The sequence below is a fragment of the Chroicocephalus ridibundus genome, chromosome 1 (assembly GCF_963924245.1).
Source record: "Chroicocephalus ridibundus chromosome 1, bChrRid1.1, whole genome shotgun sequence".
Lineage (NCBI taxonomy): Eukaryota > Metazoa > Chordata > Aves > Charadriiformes > Laridae > Chroicocephalus > Chroicocephalus ridibundus.
The window spans coordinates 87,343,117-87,361,552 of NC_086284.1; the positions used below are offsets into that span (position 1 = coordinate 87,343,117).

An 18,436-nucleotide genomic window follows, 5' to 3' on the forward strand; every position below is an offset into this window, starting at 1 on the left:
GTTTAAATTTGGCAGAAAATTCCAGCTCCTCTCTTCAGCTGCTACCACTGTCCCTCAGAAGAGAAGGAAGCCAGAGACAAATGTGAGGGAACCAGACGGGGAAACAGACTCAGGCACAGAAGCACCTCTCCTGCGCTGATGGATTACTGCTCACAAGAGTTTGTTTTATAGATGTGAATTCAAAACTTGCCAGAGTGCCTAAAAACAGAAAGACAATCCAACTACGGAAAAATAAGTGTAAGGAAAGGTTATAGATTTAAAGAGTCAAAGCTTCGTTTAGAAACAATCATCCTTAATTCGTATTTACTTTTGAGATTGTGATGCCAAAATACACTGGCTGCTGTTGCAGCACATTAAGAAAATAAGTGGCAAGCAACGTGTCTGCTTTATTCCAAACAAGGCTTTGCTTTCTCCCTACCCTGCCCGAAGGGCTGCCATCAGCCACCCTCTTCCAAGCACTGCTCCGTGGGCAGACGGGGTCAGGGAAGGCTGCAGAGGGCTGGCTCGGCAAAGGGGAAAACCTGCCACAAATCCCGCTCCCAGGCCTGCCTGGCAGGAACTCGTCTGCACTGCCCCAGGGAAGCTGGCAGAAGTGCTGTAGGGAAGGTCTAGATCTTCTAACCTTCTTAAAATCAAGGATCTGCAACAGCAGCACCGCTGCATCTTACACTGTCAAACCAAACATTCAGTCACAGGGCTAGAAAATTGCTGACGTTTTACTGTACCTCTCTGGTGGTTGAAGAAGGAAGGACATACCCATCAATGGACAGGCCATGGCACTGAAACAACAACATTTGGACAATGACTAGAAGTTAACAGTTCTTGCAAGTAAATCTGAGTATTCTCTGATACCAGCCAATATCTAATAACCCTCAGTTAAAAAAAAAAAAAAAAACAAAACACAAAAATCCACAAAAAACCACAACAACAACAAAACCTGTGAAAAATATTATTCCACCTTTGCTGAAGGAAGATGTTATGTAACCTGGCAAACATTAGAAATAGCCTGACGCGACACGTCGAGAGCGTGCTGTGTTCCAGTCCTGCTGCTGAGGGGAGGAAAGTACTTAGAGAGCCACGACAGCGAGAGGCACACAAAGGAGGAAAACAAATCAATGAGAACATTCTGTGGGAAAAAAACGTAGAAATAAGAAGTAGCACAAAAGCACAACAACAGACCACGGAAGTCAGACCCTTTCTTTTTCATTTTCGCTAAAACAATGTTTAGTTAAGTGTTTTATATCCAGGGCACCTCAACTCAAGGATGTCAACATGTGGTGCTCGGACATGGGCCACCAACAGTGGGGGAGAGGTGGTGTTACAAATACCAAGTGATATAAAATAAGAGTGACAAAGCCTAAATGGTGAGAAGGTGAGAAGGTAGGCTAAGGAATGACACATCGGGGTACCCGAGGTACAAAACCACGCCAAGCAGAAGAGAGAACTTTTATGAATAGTCCAAAGAGAGTTTAAGAATGAAATACTGAAGACAACTTAAATAAGCACAGTTGATTTTAATAGCCAGAAAACCATTCCAATACTCCCCGTTATTATGTTAGATCAGGACAGGCTGCCCAGTGAGGTGGTGGATTCACCATCCCTGGAGGTGTTTAAAAAAAGGGTAGATGGGGCACTTAGGGACATGGTTTAGAAGTGGCTCTTGTCAGGGTAGGCTAAAGGTTGGACTCGATGATCTTAAAGGTCCCTTCCAACCTCAACAATTCTACGATTCTATGATTCTATGACAGAAGTGATGCTCACTCTGCTGAAAGATCCCATTAGTAAATAGCCATAGATGACTCATCTTGGCTGACATCAACACTAACAGCTTCAGCACAAGTGATTTTAGAAGGACAACCAAAACCAAGCTGAGCTGGTGATGTACATTTTTCCCAGCTGTGTAGGCACGAACAGCTCAGTGCCGCAAGGTGCCAAATGCTGGCTTTCATCCAGCAAAGCAGAGGAACAGGTGCATAATCACTTTGAAATGAGTAAAAATTAATAATTCCCCTCTCCTCCTTCCTGGAGAGCTGCTTCAACACATTTCCATACCCCAGATCTCCAAGGTGCTGGCAAGGACTTACTTTTCACTTTAAAACAAACAAGAGAAATGTTAAGAATTCCATACAGCTCAGAAGAGCCAGCAAGAGATCTCAAGACGTTTTGGAAGAGTCAGTGCCATTTCCTACTGGATTCCACGCAGCCTTTCTGAACTGCGTTGCAGTGCCCCTCAGCGGCACTGACCGCAACTTGCATTAGGCCATGCGCGATGCAACACAAGACAGTCGTGGAATAGAATGGTTCAGCCGAAATTCAGCACGGGTGAACCTGTGGTTAATGGTGCCCTTTTATGTTCAAGAGACCTACTCCTACTAATGATTCTAGTTTCCACCAGTCTTCCGGCTGAAGACCAACTTCAACTCCTGGCAACACGCCGCCTCTCCACCCCCATCTCCCCAGGTTACCGTACAGCTTGCTTCCTCCCTCCCCTCCACAGCTGCCAACTTACCTTCTGAAGGATTTTCCACACTTTCTCATAAAAGCCAACAGGAACTCTGTTAATAGCACCATCAAGCCTCCTTCTGCGCAGCCACTGCCCTTTTCGGTCACCCCAGCTTGTCTCTCCATTGGACCCAGTAGGAGAAGTACTAATGGGAGATGATGGAGTACTGCCCCTCTGTAAGAAACAATAAAACCTTGGATAGTTGCTTTCTACCACCCCAAGTTCTACTCCCGGTGAATACATCATTCTGTTACAATGCTACCTCAGAACCAGGGGAAAAATACAGGCCATGATGTCATACAAGATGATGGATCAGGACTGATCCCTTTCTCTCCTTTTCACAACAAGCTTCAACTTCTCCAGCACTTCAGTCATTTTTCAACAAGAAAGGCAAGCAGTTCAACCCAGTAAACTTCACTGCTTAGTTTAACAAAGGCCTGACTATTTTAACAAGCATGAGTTGGCTGCCAGGGCTGTGCCACTGGTGTGGGATGGGGTTTGCAGGTCAGTCTGACTTGGACTTTGGGCTCTGTGTCGTAAGAGAACCAAAGGGTCCATGAGTCCAGCAAGAGAGGTCCTCCATGCAAAGAGCTCCATTAAAGTAGGTGGATTAAAAATTGACTTCATGTGGTCACATAATCATAATGCCTGCCTCTCTGTAAACATCAGTCTTGTTTCCTTCATTGTCACTATTGCTCTATTATTTTACTCTACCAGACTTGGAGACTAAATCAGGCAGCAAATCATCTTCAAAGTTTGTGCTCCCAGAGACCGTCCTCTTCTGTTCCCTCGTTCCTTTTTGCACACCTATTACTTCCAGCCCAGAAAGGGCTGACCACCCCATCTAAAATCCCATCATCTCTGAGTAAGGAGATTTTTGCCTGAGCAAACTACTGGGGAAGATGGGAAATAAGAACAAAAACTGTATGCTTACAAAGGATAGGCTCACTGACTCTACATAGCCAAGCTCTGCAAAAAGACCAGCAAATGCAAACAAAGTCGATATTCACTCTTATTGGTGTCAGCGAGGAATAGGTGGTGTTCCCTTGATGGCTTGATGCATGCTATTCCTTTCCACTGCACACTGAAGCAGACAGAACTTCCTCCACCTTTTTGAGCACAACTCGGGGATGCAGGAGGTCAGCAGGAGAGTGGGTGCCAAAGTAGAGAAATCCATCTGCATACAATAATTAATCTGGCTACTCAGCTGGTTCAGAGAAGCAAAGAACTCACTGAACAATTCTGCGCGCTTGAATCAAACATGCAGTCGAAGCCTGCCTTTCTGTACTGGTATGAAGGAAGAGAAAGGCAACAGCAACCTGGCAGTCGTCGGGCCAGGCCACAGGACTAGCGGTGCTCTGCAGCTGTGCATTTAGGACATGTGGGAGGTGTGCCATCGACAGCGAGTCTGCAGATGCGGAGAACCACCAATCACAACCGCCAGTTCAGAGTGCACGCATAGCTGCAAGCTTTCTGTCTCTTCATGATAGCTTTGGAGCCTCAGACTTACTTTAAATTGTTGAGGCTTCCGTTGGTAAAATATTTAAACAATTATCTTCCTTCTTAACAGTGAGAGCTTACTAAGAGCTACAGTTCTCTGCCTGGGAAGATGACGACTGCCCGAGGAGATACCCGTGCCCATAAACCTCCTGCCTCAGCAACCCAAAGTTGTTCTGGGTTCATTAATGTCCATAGACTGCCAGCATTTATCAACATTACATTACTTTTAAATACTGATGACACCTGTAATGTAATCCACTACCAAGTAGCTAAATCTGCTATAGTGCTTTATCTGCTACAACTGCTTAAGCTTCAGAAGAACTAAGTGGATCTAAATGCGAGACTCAACTTCTATTAAAAGATTACTAATGAGAATTGGTTCCCAATGAAGATGAACAAAAGAAAGAGGTTGGATTTGGAAATGATTTTCACGCAGGAAAAGCCACAGGGAGGTGTCTAGAGCTAAGACCCTTGCGCAAACACACTCAGGGTGAAGAGCAGGTGCAGAGCTGCAGACAGTGTTTTACCGTGGAAGCGAACATGCTGCTGGACATGGAGTGGCCCTCATGAAAGAACTACAAAACAAAAAAAAGACACCAACACGTCAGACAGACAGCCATGACAGAACAGGACGCAAACAAGGTTAAGTAACCCATCCGTGCACAGACAAGAAACATGGTATAAGCTCAGGTACTCAGGGAAAAACCACGACAACCCCCGGACTCTTGCAGTGCTGCACGTCAGCTAATTTTGGGGCAGATGCTGCCAATTGCCAGGATCACCACGAGGCAGACCCTGCCCTGCCAGGAGCCCCCTTGGTTGCGATGCAGCCACAAGCTGCCCATGCCATCCACTGACCTCTGAGCATGGCCAACACAAACTGCCACAGTTAAAGATGCATGCAAAAGCTTCCCTGCGACTTGGGCCTGGGAAAAAAGACCCAAGCTCCCCCCTTCCATTCCCCATTCGTCGCAATCGTAGAATCACAGAATGTGTTGTGTTGGAAAGGACCTTTAAAGGTCATCTTGTCCAACCCCCCTGCAGTAAGCAGGGACTTCTTCAACTAGATCAGGTTGCCCAGAGCCTCATCAAGCCTGGCTTTGAATGTCTCCAGAGATGGGGCCTCCACCACCTCTCTGGGCAACCTGTGCCAGTGTCTCACCACTCTCATTATAAAGAGCTTCTTCCTAACGTCACTAGCTTCTCTTTGCATGAGAAGGTCATCTTGCTGCAGAAAGCCTGCAGGCTGCCAACTGGGTGGGCAGCGCTAAACGAACAGCTTCAAGCCAAAATTTTTTCTGAAATAAGGATGCAGCACCTCAGACTTACAGCACTTTTCTGTAACTGTCCTCCCCAAGCCATGCCTCCTAATTAAGTGTTAATGTTTCAGACCCAGGCAAAGGCTTGATGTTCAGACTCAAGAAACAACAGCAACAAACGAGACAGCTGCGGTCGCTCAGCACCTGAGCTCTGGTGCAAAGAGGTGTTAGTGCAAGTACCTGAAATGTTGCTTGTAACACAAAGCTGACTCCCCTCTGTCAAAGTGACATTAAAGCAGTATCTAGTGAATTATTCAGAGAATGAAGTGAGATGTAGCAGGAAGCAGCGTAAGTGCGAAGGTGGGAGGAACAAAAATAAAAACAACCAACTCCTCCTCTGTGTCAAACACCAGGTTTCCATCTAATGCAAAAGCAACGCAGGAAACACCTTTCCAACCTCAACAAAACTCCAAGTGTTTCAGCTCAGGCCCACCTCTGTATTTAAAACAAAATAATGCTGCCACCTAGTGCCTAGTCCCTCTTCCTTCCTGGAAAGGCCCTGAAGTCAAGACACCCGCTGTATGACTGGGAGCCCAGCTCAGACTGAACCCCAAAGTCCCTTGAGGGCCGGTGGAAAGCAGCGAGCAGCACCTTCACAGCCGCAGCCATACCACAAGGCTCAGCCATGACCATGCTCAGGCAGCTGCGTGGCTCAAACACGGCAACCAGTTCTCATGAGACAGACACCACACATTTCTGTCTTTGCTTCCCTGCCTTATCATGTCCTACGAAGGATGATTATCCGATCCTTATTGTCACTGTCAAACGCTCCAGGTCAAGACCATGCAGAAATGCCACTCCTTTCTGAAGGCTTATCAAGCAAATCTGTTTCATATATCAAAGGAAAACACCATCTACTTCCTCAAAAACTTATAGAAATGGCCTCAGATTAAATGAATCGGGATTGATAAACTCTCAGAAGAGGCAGTCTTTTAAAATATGCTTCTAATACAGAATCACAGCATGGTTTCGGTTGGAAGGGACCTTTACAGATCATCTAGTCCAACCCCTATGCCACAGGCAGGGACATCTTTCACTAGATCAGGTTGTTCAAAGTCCTCATCCAGCTTGACCGTGAACACTTGCAATGATGGGGCATCCACAATTTTGCTGAGCAACTCATTCCAGTGTCTCACCACCCTCATCATAAAAAATTTCTTCCTTATGTCTAATCCCAACCTACCCTCTTTTCATTTTAAATCCGTTGCCCCTTGTCCTGTCGTAATGGACCTTGGCAAAGAGTCTCTCTCCACCTTGCTTTTAAGTCCCCTTTGTATACTGAAAGACCACAGTCAGGTCTTCCTGGAGCTTTCTCTTCTCCAGGCTGAACAATATGAAGCTATTCCTTCTTACAAATGTATTTTACTTGATCACTACCTTCCTACTTATATACAGCAGAAGAAAAGTACTAAAAGAAACACTAAAACGAGAGAAATCAAAACCACTCATAACAAAACCACCAGTCACATTCATTCAGAATATTTTGGAGGTATTTTCTATGATATCTCTCTATATGCTCAGTTGCTGTGTACTTTCATATACTGAACTTATAAATATATCTATATAATAGCAGTAATCATCTTCCAAAACCAGGAAGAAAACAAACCAAGATTTCTTTTCCAAGTGTATCTTTTCCAAAAGGCATGTGGACCACATCAGCAACTTGTGCAGAGTATAAAAATGAACACTGTTTGCATGAAAGCTTCACTTTGTACATCTGACCTTTCCTTAGCTAAAGATGATTAAAGAGCTGTTTTAAAGTTGATGCCATGAATGCATTAGAGTTTGTTCGAGTTCTTCTATATTCAGCATGTGAGACAAGAACAAAAGAGGAAGGATATTTTTGGAGGAAACATCCCTTTACTGTATTCTATTTAGGGATCAGCTTTAAATCAATGGATCTTTGGAAACTTCTGTCATTTACCAAGAATCTATTTGGCATTAAAAATGGTGTCCTAAAATTAACATACAAGTTTTTAACATAACACAGTACCAGAACAGCTGCATTTTCTGACAAGCATTGATGGAAAACCCTCACCTGCTTCAACTCACTCTTCAATTTAGTAATACCACTTCTTTCTGTTTTGGTTGCTCCAGAATGCCCCATTTCATGAATAGAAATTGCAGGGCTAGATGAAGAGGAATCTACAGGTCGCACTAAAAGAAGCAAATGGACATTTTTAAAATACTAGGGGGGAGAAAAACAGATGAAATTTTACATAGAAGTTAAAGATAAAAGCATATACTTTCAACGAGTGTACAATGCTCTTGGTGACAGCATCCTTTCAAATCACGTCAATAGTTCAAACCTGACTGCATCAAGTCAGGCACCTAGATCCCTACTTGGATATTGGGACCTCATTTTCCAAAACACTGAGCAATCATAGCTTCAAAAGACATCAGAGTTGCAATGTGTTTGTGAGGGCTTCAGAATGAAGCTGGGAGACAGGTGAAGTGCCAGTTGGGAATACCTGGGTATCACACATGTACTCCTTGAAGGCAAGTTAGATACACCCTTTTTATGGTCTTCACTCTGGTCATATAAAACGTCTTCATTATAGAAATTTGCCTTTATATCACTGAAAACTTTATACAAACTTATTTCAGTTCAGGACAGCTTCCATCATGTGTTTCATTTATTCCACCGCAGATACATGGCCACCCATGATTAATACATCACCTACACCTCTATTTTACATGCCACGAGAGTAGATTCCTACTTGTAAGACAATCTAACTTTGTATTTATAGTTCTCACTTAACATATACATGCACCTGAGTGGACAACTTACAGCTTCTTTCCACACCAAACTCTTTCCCACTGAGAATATGATGTAGGAGATTTTTCATATCAAAGGGACTTAGGTTCATCAAACTCTCTGAAGCTTCTTCACCTAGTTAAAACAAAACATAACCAAAAAAAAAAATTACAAACATCACTATAGGTTGCTTTATAGGTTGTTTTCCTAGGTGAACTGCTGGTTGAATGAAGTTCAGTCACGTTTCCCTTGTGGCTAGCGTTTCCTTCAAAAAAAATAAATATGTAGATTCACATTTCAAAGAAAATACATTTCAAGACTAAACAACAAACACTGCATGGAAATAACCCTATTTGCATTAGTGAGTAGTATGGTGCACCTGTGTGAAATCTCACCAAAGCTGATGATGAGAAAGCAGTTGCTGCTTTGTATAGCAAGATCGCTTGGAAAGGCATTACAGCCATCTCCCAACAGCAGATGACACACAGATCTAAATTACAGAGCCGGAGTTATCCCATAAAGAAAGGTATGCATGTGGGAGGCTTGTGCTTTATTTGATTAAAGGATCATGCATGTAAATGAGAGAGAGAAGATGCACATACCTACATGTGAGTACACATGTGTGCACAGACAAATCTCCCACAGGAAAACATGGAAAAGGCAGTCGCAAAGCTGGGGGCAGAGTACAGAGCTGGCATTTAAGGCTAAGGAATAACAAAAGGGACCCCAGGAAAGAGAGACTTTGCGCTGTGAATAAAGCGGCTTCCGCTACTCAGCTACAGCTTTGGGGGAAAACCAGCCTTTCTGTGCACACTTCATACAGAAACAGAATTATCCCAGAAAATTACCTGTCTCCTTTTGTCAGCTTCTCCTGAGGTAGAAATCTGCCATTCCCTGGTGGCAGCCATTCAAGTTAGTCAGAGAGCAGAGCACCCAAGGTGGGCTCCATCTAACGAACAACCAGGGATCCCCACTTCTCTCCAGAAGGGAGAAAACCGAGGGACACCAGAAAATACACTTCCACAAAGTTATCCCCTTTAGGATGTGTTAGGGCATTAGAAATGGTAACTAGAGCTAAACCACAAAAATATGGCCCAGATCATGCTCCTAAGCATCAGCATTTGACTATATATTTGTCACATTAACTTGATTACTTTTCATGACTGCTCCTTCTTAGACTTCTGACCCCTTTCAATTCCACTCGTGGAAAATTCTTCAATGATTTTTAAGATCCCTCTTCAGTCATGATTCCCCATTTTCCAAAATGAGTCTTAAAATATTTTCACTTTGCAACACTTGTTTGTTACTTAATTGTTGTTTCATTTTATGTATGTTATTTATATGCAACACTATAGCTGAAATCTAAACAGCAAATATTTTCAACTAAGCAGATTACAGAGGGAAAGTTTACACATAAAAGGAAAAAGATCAGAAATTACTTTCAATAAAAACTACCATATTTATGAATTAAGGCTCAAATATTCAGAAGGTATCTAGGGTCCTAACTCTCATTGATGTTAGTGGCATTGGATCCCTAAATACACACATGTGCAATTTGATGATCTGAACACTAAACACTTACTGAAAGTCAGGGGACTTAAGTATTTAATATCCACTTCAGATTGAATAACTGGGGGATGAGGAGGGGCGGGCAAGAATCTTTCATTAAGTCAAAAAGAGAGGTTATTTTCAAAGTTTGTAACTGTGCACGATGAACGAAGAAGTTAATAAACAGATTTAACACATATAAATGAAAAAACAATCACTGAGGTGAAGCAAAAACAACGCTGTAAGTACCCTTATGGTAAAATTGCTCTTACCTGAGCATTTCAGACTCCGAGCCAGCTCGGTGGCCATCACCTGAATTATCAGACCAATGCGGAGCCTGAGCATCTCCACAAAAAGACTAGGCTGTGACCGGACGTACATCGCCAAGTACATAATTATTTCCTGTAATGACAAATCCATAAGGGCACCCATTTAGAGTGGCTCATCTTGGCTCTCCCAGTCACAGAGCAAACACTGGTGCCACACTGGGCACAGCTGGAAGAGACCTTTTTACACATGCTGCATACCTGTGTCAGGACTGCAATACTGATGTCTTGGCCGCTCGCTTCATAAATAAGATCTGTGAGCTCCTCGGGTGGCAGTGGGCTGCAAGAAGGCAAACCACAGTTAGCAGCGACTCAGACATCTGCTATTAACCTCTTTGATAAACACCAGAACCAAGTGACCCAGAAGTATCTTGGCACCACAAAGGTGCCTACGATTCTGCCTGGGTGGCTGCAATTCCTCCTGAAGGTGAGGAATAAGTTTTTAAACAAGATAATAGCAACAGAACAGTACCAGCAGGAAGCTGAAGGGCAGGCTGCTTCTGTAACCGAGGCCGAGCTTCAACTTACGTGGTAATGATTTTCTCACGGGGTTCTGGTGGCAGGCCCACTGTAAGTTGCTTGTGGTGTGACAGAAGGTCTGTGCATGCCTATCATAATGCAACAGAAAGCAAGAGACCTTTCTCTGAGTCATGTGGAAGTGATGCAGCTTTTAATTCCCCAAAATGAAGTATTTCTTTAGCAATTTTTAAGTGCATTCCTATTAATCACCAGACACGGATTCAGCAGAATGCTGTTAACTAGTTGCCAAAGATCACCTGAGGTCAACATGGCTACAAGTCTGCCCTGGCTGAAAGCCTGCTTCCCTGCTCCGTGAAATCAGCAACATGACGACTAGGGACTACAGTGAGGCTGGCAGATCAATACAGGACTTTATCCTTTATCATAAGATAAACATTTGTTCTTTATTTAAGACAAAAAAAATATTTTGAATCAATGAAAAACTTGGTGTACTAATATATTTATTTAAGATAGGTTGTTAAGAGATTTATCTCTCTAAAAAAAAAAAAAACCAAACACAGAACATATTGCATCACATTCCTGAATTAGCCACCCTGATACATTCTGAAATCGGTGCTTCCTCCACTGTTTTACTCTTTTATATCGACCTGCTTCAAAAGTAGGTATTCAGTTTACCTGCTTTAGCATCCTGAATCAAAGACCTTGTTCATCTGATTTTTAAAAGTCTATTTTCCCTCCCTTAATGTGGAACAAACCAGATCATCTCTACTCTCTTCCTCCCCAGTTCACTTCCAGTATTTTTGCAACTCAACATACATGGCTTTCTGTGAGTGTGTTTGTACTGCTTGTCCATCATGTCTTGAGGACGGAAAAGGTTGGGCTTAATGAAGTACCATGCAGGGCAATTATCACAAATTGCTCCCTGCAGATATGGCTGTCACTAAAACAGGGCATCCTAGCTGTGACAGTCAAAGCTTTGAAAATGGCCAGGAACTAAACAAAGAGCTCTACAGAAATATGCAGGGATAAGTAGGAAATTAAACAAATACTTTAGAGTATGTGAGATGAAACATTTTTGTAATGCTCAAAATCAAATCTGTCTCCTTACAGTGGACCTTTCTTGTTACCATTAAACAGTGGCAGATATTTTAATGCCTCCGTACATCCATATACACTCGCACAGCAGGCTGTCTGCCCAATGGGACAGGTCATCTTTTAGCATCATTTCTAGCACCGCGCCATACTGGTGCTCCAAAAGCGTTCATGCTATCACAACAGAAATAGGCAATTAGCAGTGACAACTACAGCTTTCAAAGCACGCAATTAAGCTTCTCCGATTAACAGGGATGCAATGAAGCCTTCACAATCATTTACAGTGTGACGTTCTCAGTCCATGCCAACATTAGCACAGTTCGCAGTACAGATGAAAGGTAAAGACATCGTAATAAGATTTTTAGATCAGAAAAGCAATCCATGTTTACACACGAAGTAAGATCAGAAGGCGGCAAGCACATGCCCCACTGTCAAACTGGTAGTTTTATCTCTGGCAGAAAACGGAACCAGCATTATTTATATTTCATACCTCAGCCAGGACCTCCAGTCTCTTTTTGAGTATACCAGAAATATAACGGATCAAGCCCCACTCTTGATTGAGGCCTGCCTTTCTGTAGAGCTCGTTGAGTAGGCAATGAACAGTGACGCCGCACTGTCCATCCAGTTCTGTGTCCCAGTCAGCGCCTCTGCCAGAAAAGACACAGAAAGTAATTTTCATCAGATAAAACACTACACTGTTAACCTTATCACACAACAAGGAGCCTGATTTGGACCAAATTGCTCATTGTGGTGACAGACTTAAGTAAAATGCACATGTAGGCCTTCAGCAGAGATCAGTCATATGCAGACAAAACCTCTTGATACCAGGAACTTTCATATTTTAACTTGAGCACTCACATAACCGTGAGCCTGTGACTCCAAAGCAACCAACCACCCAAGGGATTCCCGCTAGGCTTTAAACCCAGTGTGCACACTGACAGTTTGCTGGAGGAATGCTCCATGTGGTGCTTTTCTTCAGAGCAACGCAGCAATGTCTTCAGTACTGCTGAAGGCCGCACCCATTTTTCAGATGCCTCGGAGGGGCTCTACAAGTTTTTTGCCCTGCCTCTTTCTTAGCTATTAACTAAGCTTCCACCCTGCTTATGCCATTACTGAAGAAGCAAAAGAGATTTCTCTTCCTCTCCTGGCTTTGAAACTCACTGCATTATGGCTTCTTGTTGACAATGTTTAGAAGCATCACAGAATGACCTTTCAACACCTGTTAGAGGAACAGAGTCCACCAAAGTCCACCTGCCTGTCCAACACAGACTCCCGCAGCGAAACAAGACTCCAGAACAGGAAACTAAGGGTGTTACATGTAGTTAAATACCAAAATGGTATTTTTTCCAGGATTTCCTTTGCTCTTTTAAGAGAGGCTATTAAACATTTTGCTTGGGAAAACAAGAGCAAAGAAGAGGTTGTAACAGGAGAAAGACTAAAATAAACAAAAATATAACCTTTGTAGCAGCAAGGAAGACCATCTGTGATTAACACATGCTTGTCTTTGCACCCAAAGCTAACTTTCCGCCAGGTTCCAGCAGTATTCTCTTGCATAGGAAAAAAAGCCCAATAAATGCACTCCAGAAGATGATTCTGTTGATTTGTATTTGCATTTTGCTCTCACCAAACCTATTTAATGAGCTGTTGGGGTTAATAAACAACAGCTCATTAAATAGGTTGTTTACTAACCCAAACAGCTCGTGTTAGATCATTTCCAAGTATGGTTCGAAGTGAGTTTTAGCCAGGGATGCACTTAGGCATGCACAGAGATGAAAAGAAAAAACAGTGACTACTCATTAAAACTGCGTTTTGCTTTTAGTTAGAAAATGACAAGATGAACTTCCTCTTCCTCCACTTCCCTTTTTGTGTATAAAAATCATAGCAAATCTTCATGAACTTAACAGAGTGCCACAAATATAGCAAGGTGTGTTGTAATTCGTGGAAGGATTTTTGCATTTCGCTTGTCAGCGTTCAAGCCTGTATGAATTCGCAATTGTGTGCCAATCAACTCTGAAATTTGCACAAGCATATTTTGTATCCAGATGAATTAGGTAGTCAAGCAAACTGAAAATACCCCCATTAAAGTACAAAATATTTTAACCTCTCCCCTCAAAACACAACCCTGAAGAGCAGAAAGCTTTTGCACAAGAATAATCAGACAGTTGTGCGCAACCATAAAGATGTTGAAGTTTATACTCGGATAACTTACTTTAGTATATGCAAGATATATAAGATATCTGCTTGATCATGGAGCGTTGGGCATTCCTTTAGCTGTTCAACAAGCCGCCTGCAATCCAAATCACCATGAGCATCTTTAGGCAAGCGCGAAACATTTTCACAGTCCTGATAACAAAGACAGATGAAAAATCAAAGAAAGGATCTTGAAAAAAGTAGCAGATCAAATTCAAACTGTAACTTCCCATTAAAAAATACGACAGCCAAGCAACATAACTCTGCACTTGAAATACAGACACATTACACAGTTCTTGTCAGACTACTGCAGACATGAAAAGGAGATTAGCCCCAGGAAATACAACACCCAGAATGGAACTTCGTCGCTAGTTTTGGTTCAGTCAGCAAGGAAATAATTTTTTTTGACAAAACAAAAATATTTTTTTAAAGAAGGAAACCAGATTATTTGCACGCTTTCCCTGTCATATGCTGTTACTTTTAAAGAGAAAGGCAGAAGGATACTACCTTTTTTTTAGTTGAAATAATTTAGAGCTTTTTGAGTTCCATCTCCAACCTGTATATATGTGATGCTTTACAAATGCAGATGTTGCCATCATCAATTTTCCAACCTTATGAAACTACCTTGTTAACTAATCAGATAATGCAATCCCCTGGTGAGTTCTTGGATGAAGGGAAGTTTTGTTTAATAAGATATTCAGCGATGTATATGGTTAATTCCCACGGACAAAGCCTGTAGAGCAGAATCCTTCAGGAGGCTGGATACAACCTCCTGTAACCTCTCTCTGGTCACACATACTAGGACAAAACAGGTGCCCAGCACAATCCCATCTTCCTGCCTTGTAGTGGGATTTGGCTGGTGCCTTAAGGACATCTGTCCTTCCACACACTCCCCTCCTGCCCAGACATTACTATAAGTAGCATCTCTTGGAGAACCTCTCTCAAGGTCATGAACATCCCATCCTTCCCTTTGTGTGTTCAGTTAGGAGTAAAGATGATGACTCAACCTGTGGCCTTTAAAATAATCACCTATTATATTATTTTCTCTTTTGCACACACTATTAAAAATTTTCTATTTGATACTGTCTTTTTAACGAAAAAACCCTCAGACAGCCAGAAAATAAACCAATTCCAAAACAAGGGAGTAGCTATCCGGTGCCTCAGGCAGAATGGCTTGTCTGTGAAGGAAAATGAGAACTAGCAGAGGGTTTCCCGGGAAACACAGAAAACGCCACAGTATTGTGTCCTAAAAATATAAACAGCATAAAAATTCCCACAGTTTACCTTTGTCTCAAAGAAATGGGGATTATCAACAAGATTCAGAGACTTCCGGTGCCTGTTCAGAACTTTAGTGGGAAGAGACATAGATACAGCTGGAAAGCAAAGCCAACAGGAAAAAAAGCAGAAGTCCACTTCAGTAACATGAAAACTGAAAACACCTACATGAAGCAACTATACTAGGTAAAAACAACAGAAATACCTCTAAGAGTCAAAATATAGAGGAAACGCTTCTGAGATGCTGCGCATGGAGCTCAGAGACAAGCTCACATTCTGAACCTTCTCTCCCTGCAGGCCTGCTCCAAGAATTTCTAAGATCAGCATTGTCAAAGGCTCAGGCACTACATGCTCAACTGGCGCTTCTTATGCCTCAGAAATCCTACAGCCCAATGACCAGACCCTGCTAAGTGTTTTAAACATTTAAATGGGAAGCATGTGGAGAAAATGGTCTAACTGGTAAGACATCATAATTAAAGTGAGAATGGTAAATGCAGCCTAATGCTCTGTTAACTTCATACATTAAATTTAATAGAGGATCAGATGATATGGCATATGAAAGTTGTGATAAAAGACTAAAAAAAGCCTGAAAGTTAAGGGAAACCTTCCTTTAGCCAGGGCACTGAATACTACATACCTACGTATAAACCACTGCATATGTTGGAATCTACTTATAAATTCATTCAAAGCATTATACTGGCATAAATCCTTCAATCGGTCTATTAGAAATGTAGTGTAATAACGAATACTGTCGTCCCTCTCTGCTCCATTTCTTCTTACAAATTCAGAAAGTACACGCGCATACTTACGTTTTTCTGGCATTGGAAAATTTCATTTCACCACAACTTTATTAAAATAAGAAAGTACATTTTGTCGGCCTTTATTTATACAAAGACAAAAAAATTAATTCACCTACTCAGGTTCTAAAATTCTATCCAACTGAGAAGCTGCACCAGCTTCCATAATATTAACTTTGATTAAAAGTTACATTTCATAGCACATTTTCTATGTATACACCAAGACATGGGATACTGCGGGAACACTACAGAAAACTTCAGACTCATTCTTATTTCTTGAAAACTAGAACATACTTGTGCCAGTAGTTCTTTTTAAATTGCAGAATTTTGAAATACTTGAACTTACCCCTTTTAGCACCCGAGACAGGTTTTCTACTATTATTACTAAATAAATAATAGGGAAAAATACCTGGAACCTCTAAGCCCTTTGTCTTGGCCATTATTGACAGTATCTCTTTTGTTGAATGGTTTGCACTGAACACAGGTGGTTGATTAGCAGTCTTTGAAGTAGGAGGCAGGTATGACTTCAGTGCTGTACTCTGCAGGATGTCATTTATATATTGATCCAGCTCATCCTGGCTTTCTAATGTGACATACATAAAATAAAAGGTTTATTAAAGCTAAAACCACAATTTATCAGTTCTTTCCTTTTCAAACACACCACTCTATTCTTGCTTATATAGAAGGGCACACAAAAATGCAAAAATAGCATAAGCAAGAGATTTTTAAGCTGAAGAAATTGGGAAGAAAAAAGTGTGATCAGTTTTTGACACTTTGAAAACAGTTACATTAAGAACTTGTTTTTACTTTTGAAAGGAAGGAAAAGGGTTTTTGTCTTGCTGGTAATCCACAGATCAGCTCTTCCACACAAACTCTTGTCTGTGACTCCTCTCAGTCTCTTCCCTCCCTCTAGCCTCTTCCACACCCCACACACCCCCATCCGCCGACTCTTCCCACAAACGTGGGAAAAATATGCACAAACTCCTTCTCCAAATTAGGTCATGCATGTACTGTTCAGACTGATGCATGAGAAACAGGAATAACTACCAACTGTGCACAAAACAGTTTCTGCATCGTAGGTAAACCCAGGCTCTGAGGTAGAACTTGACAGAAAAAAATATTTGAACTGAAAAAGCACTACCTCTTTCACAGAAGTCTGCTGGATAGCCTCCATATTCACTGTCAGGACTATCACGGCCTTCATTAGGGTCATCAAACAGTTTTACGTCACAGTCTGGATCCAGGAAGCTCAGATGCGTATGAAAAGAGGTGGTAAGAAATTCTGATAGCTTGCCTATTTTCACCCTACAAACAAGAATGCGTGCCAAAAAGCATTAACATCCACCCTATTGATACTGATTAATGCTCACTGAGCTTTAAACAACTCCTCCAAAATTTATGAGATCTACTGTCAAATCCACCTTCGGTAACTACAAAGCAGCAGATAACCAATACTGAGAAAAACAAATGCAAAACAACAGTTGCAAAATCCACCTGGGTACTCCCTGCTCTAGCTCCTAACTGAACTTAACAGTGTTATGGTAACACCTATAGACCTAACTCAAAGCCTGACTATGCAGGATGTTGTATGTTTATACGAAGAGATCCTGAACAAAGACCTAAACTCCAAGGATAATGCATGAGAAAGAGGGGCTGAGAAATTCCCATGAACAGCAGTATCTTTTCACAGAACTGCAGTGCTACTAAAAAACAGAAAACGCATCCAATTGTCAGAGGAAGGTAACTGACAGAGAGGGCAAGCAGAAAGAGAACAGGGAGGTACTGTGGAATCATATTAAATTGCTTTTGTATGTAGATGAATGGAACACATAAGGTCACAAGTACTACATATAATTCATGTTTAAAACACGTACAGTAACTGTGAACGATAATTAATTCTTCAAAACAGAAGCCCAGCCAGGACTGAGTTTTTGTATTTCCAAAATATTGTATTTTTTGACATTTGTTTTTCCTTATTCACTAATGACAGTCAGAGATGGTACACCTCTTGGGAGATAGATCTTTCCCATTGCATCTGGCTCCAGCTACCATCTGATTGCCATATAATAACTATACCTGAAACTTCTGCACTGGAACAGGCTGCCCAGAGAGGTGGTGGAGTCTCCGTCTCTGGAGACATTCAAAACCCGCCTGGACGTGTCCCTGTGCAACCTGCTCTGGGTGACCCAGCTCTGGCAAGGGGGTTGGACTAGATGATCTCCAGAGGTCCCTTCCAATCCTATGCTTATATGATTCTATGATTCTCTCCCTGCAGAGTTCCAGTACAAGGTCTGTGCACTATCACAAGTTCAAAATTGAGACGTGTATAGCATTTAATTAAAAAAATCACAGAAAAAATAATTTCTGACATTACCTTGCACCTCCAAAATAACCATCCTCTAATTTTCTTATGGTGGCAAGAACTGCTGGATGAATGTCGGTACCATCATCAACTAAAAAAGAATAATGGAACAGCTGAAGCTTACCAACACATTCTCAAATTATCACGTCCAAATAAAGTGCATTACTGGGTGTTCTCTACAAAGTAAATCAGACAAATTTAAACCAGAGCCCACAGCTGCTATCAATACTAGCTTATTCAAAAAAAATCCCAAAAACCAAGCAAACAAAAACCAACCCTGCGACAA

At 41.9% G+C, this 18,436-nt stretch overlaps 1 protein-coding gene across 3 annotated transcripts in view; it reads right to left on the reverse strand.

The window, feature by feature from the left end:
* The window catches only part of PHKA2 (phosphorylase kinase regulatory subunit alpha 2), a 48,301-nt gene that overhangs the window by 5,802 nt on the left and 24,063 nt on the right, over positions 1–18,436 (reverse strand). Inside the window, exons 17-30 of one of the 3 annotated variants that reach the window (XM_063342585.1) lie at positions 18,163–18,241; positions 16,930–17,093; positions 16,198–16,371; positions 15,001–15,089; positions 13,736–13,869; positions 12,017–12,173; positions 10,483–10,562; positions 10,156–10,234; positions 9,901–10,030; positions 8,114–8,215; positions 7,361–7,479; positions 4,531–4,578; positions 2,510–2,677; positions 726–779 (exon numbers count right to left, since the gene is read on the reverse strand). In XM_063342585.1, coding sequence (XP_063198655.1) covers positions 726–779; positions 2,510–2,677; positions 4,531–4,578; positions 7,361–7,479; positions 8,114–8,215; positions 9,901–10,030; positions 10,156–10,234; positions 10,483–10,562; positions 12,017–12,173; positions 13,736–13,869; positions 15,001–15,089; positions 16,198–16,371; positions 16,930–17,093; positions 18,163–18,241 — 1,577 coding nt within the window. Of the gene's footprint in view, positions 1–725; positions 780–2,509; positions 2,678–3,513; positions 3,681–4,530; positions 4,579–7,360; positions 7,480–8,113; positions 8,216–9,900; positions 10,031–10,155; positions 10,235–10,482; positions 10,563–12,016; positions 12,174–13,735; positions 13,870–15,000; positions 15,090–16,197; positions 16,372–16,929; positions 17,094–18,162; positions 18,242–18,436 lie in introns of those variants that run through there. The other 2 variants (XM_063342603.1, XM_063342593.1) reach the window with 2 other exon arrangements.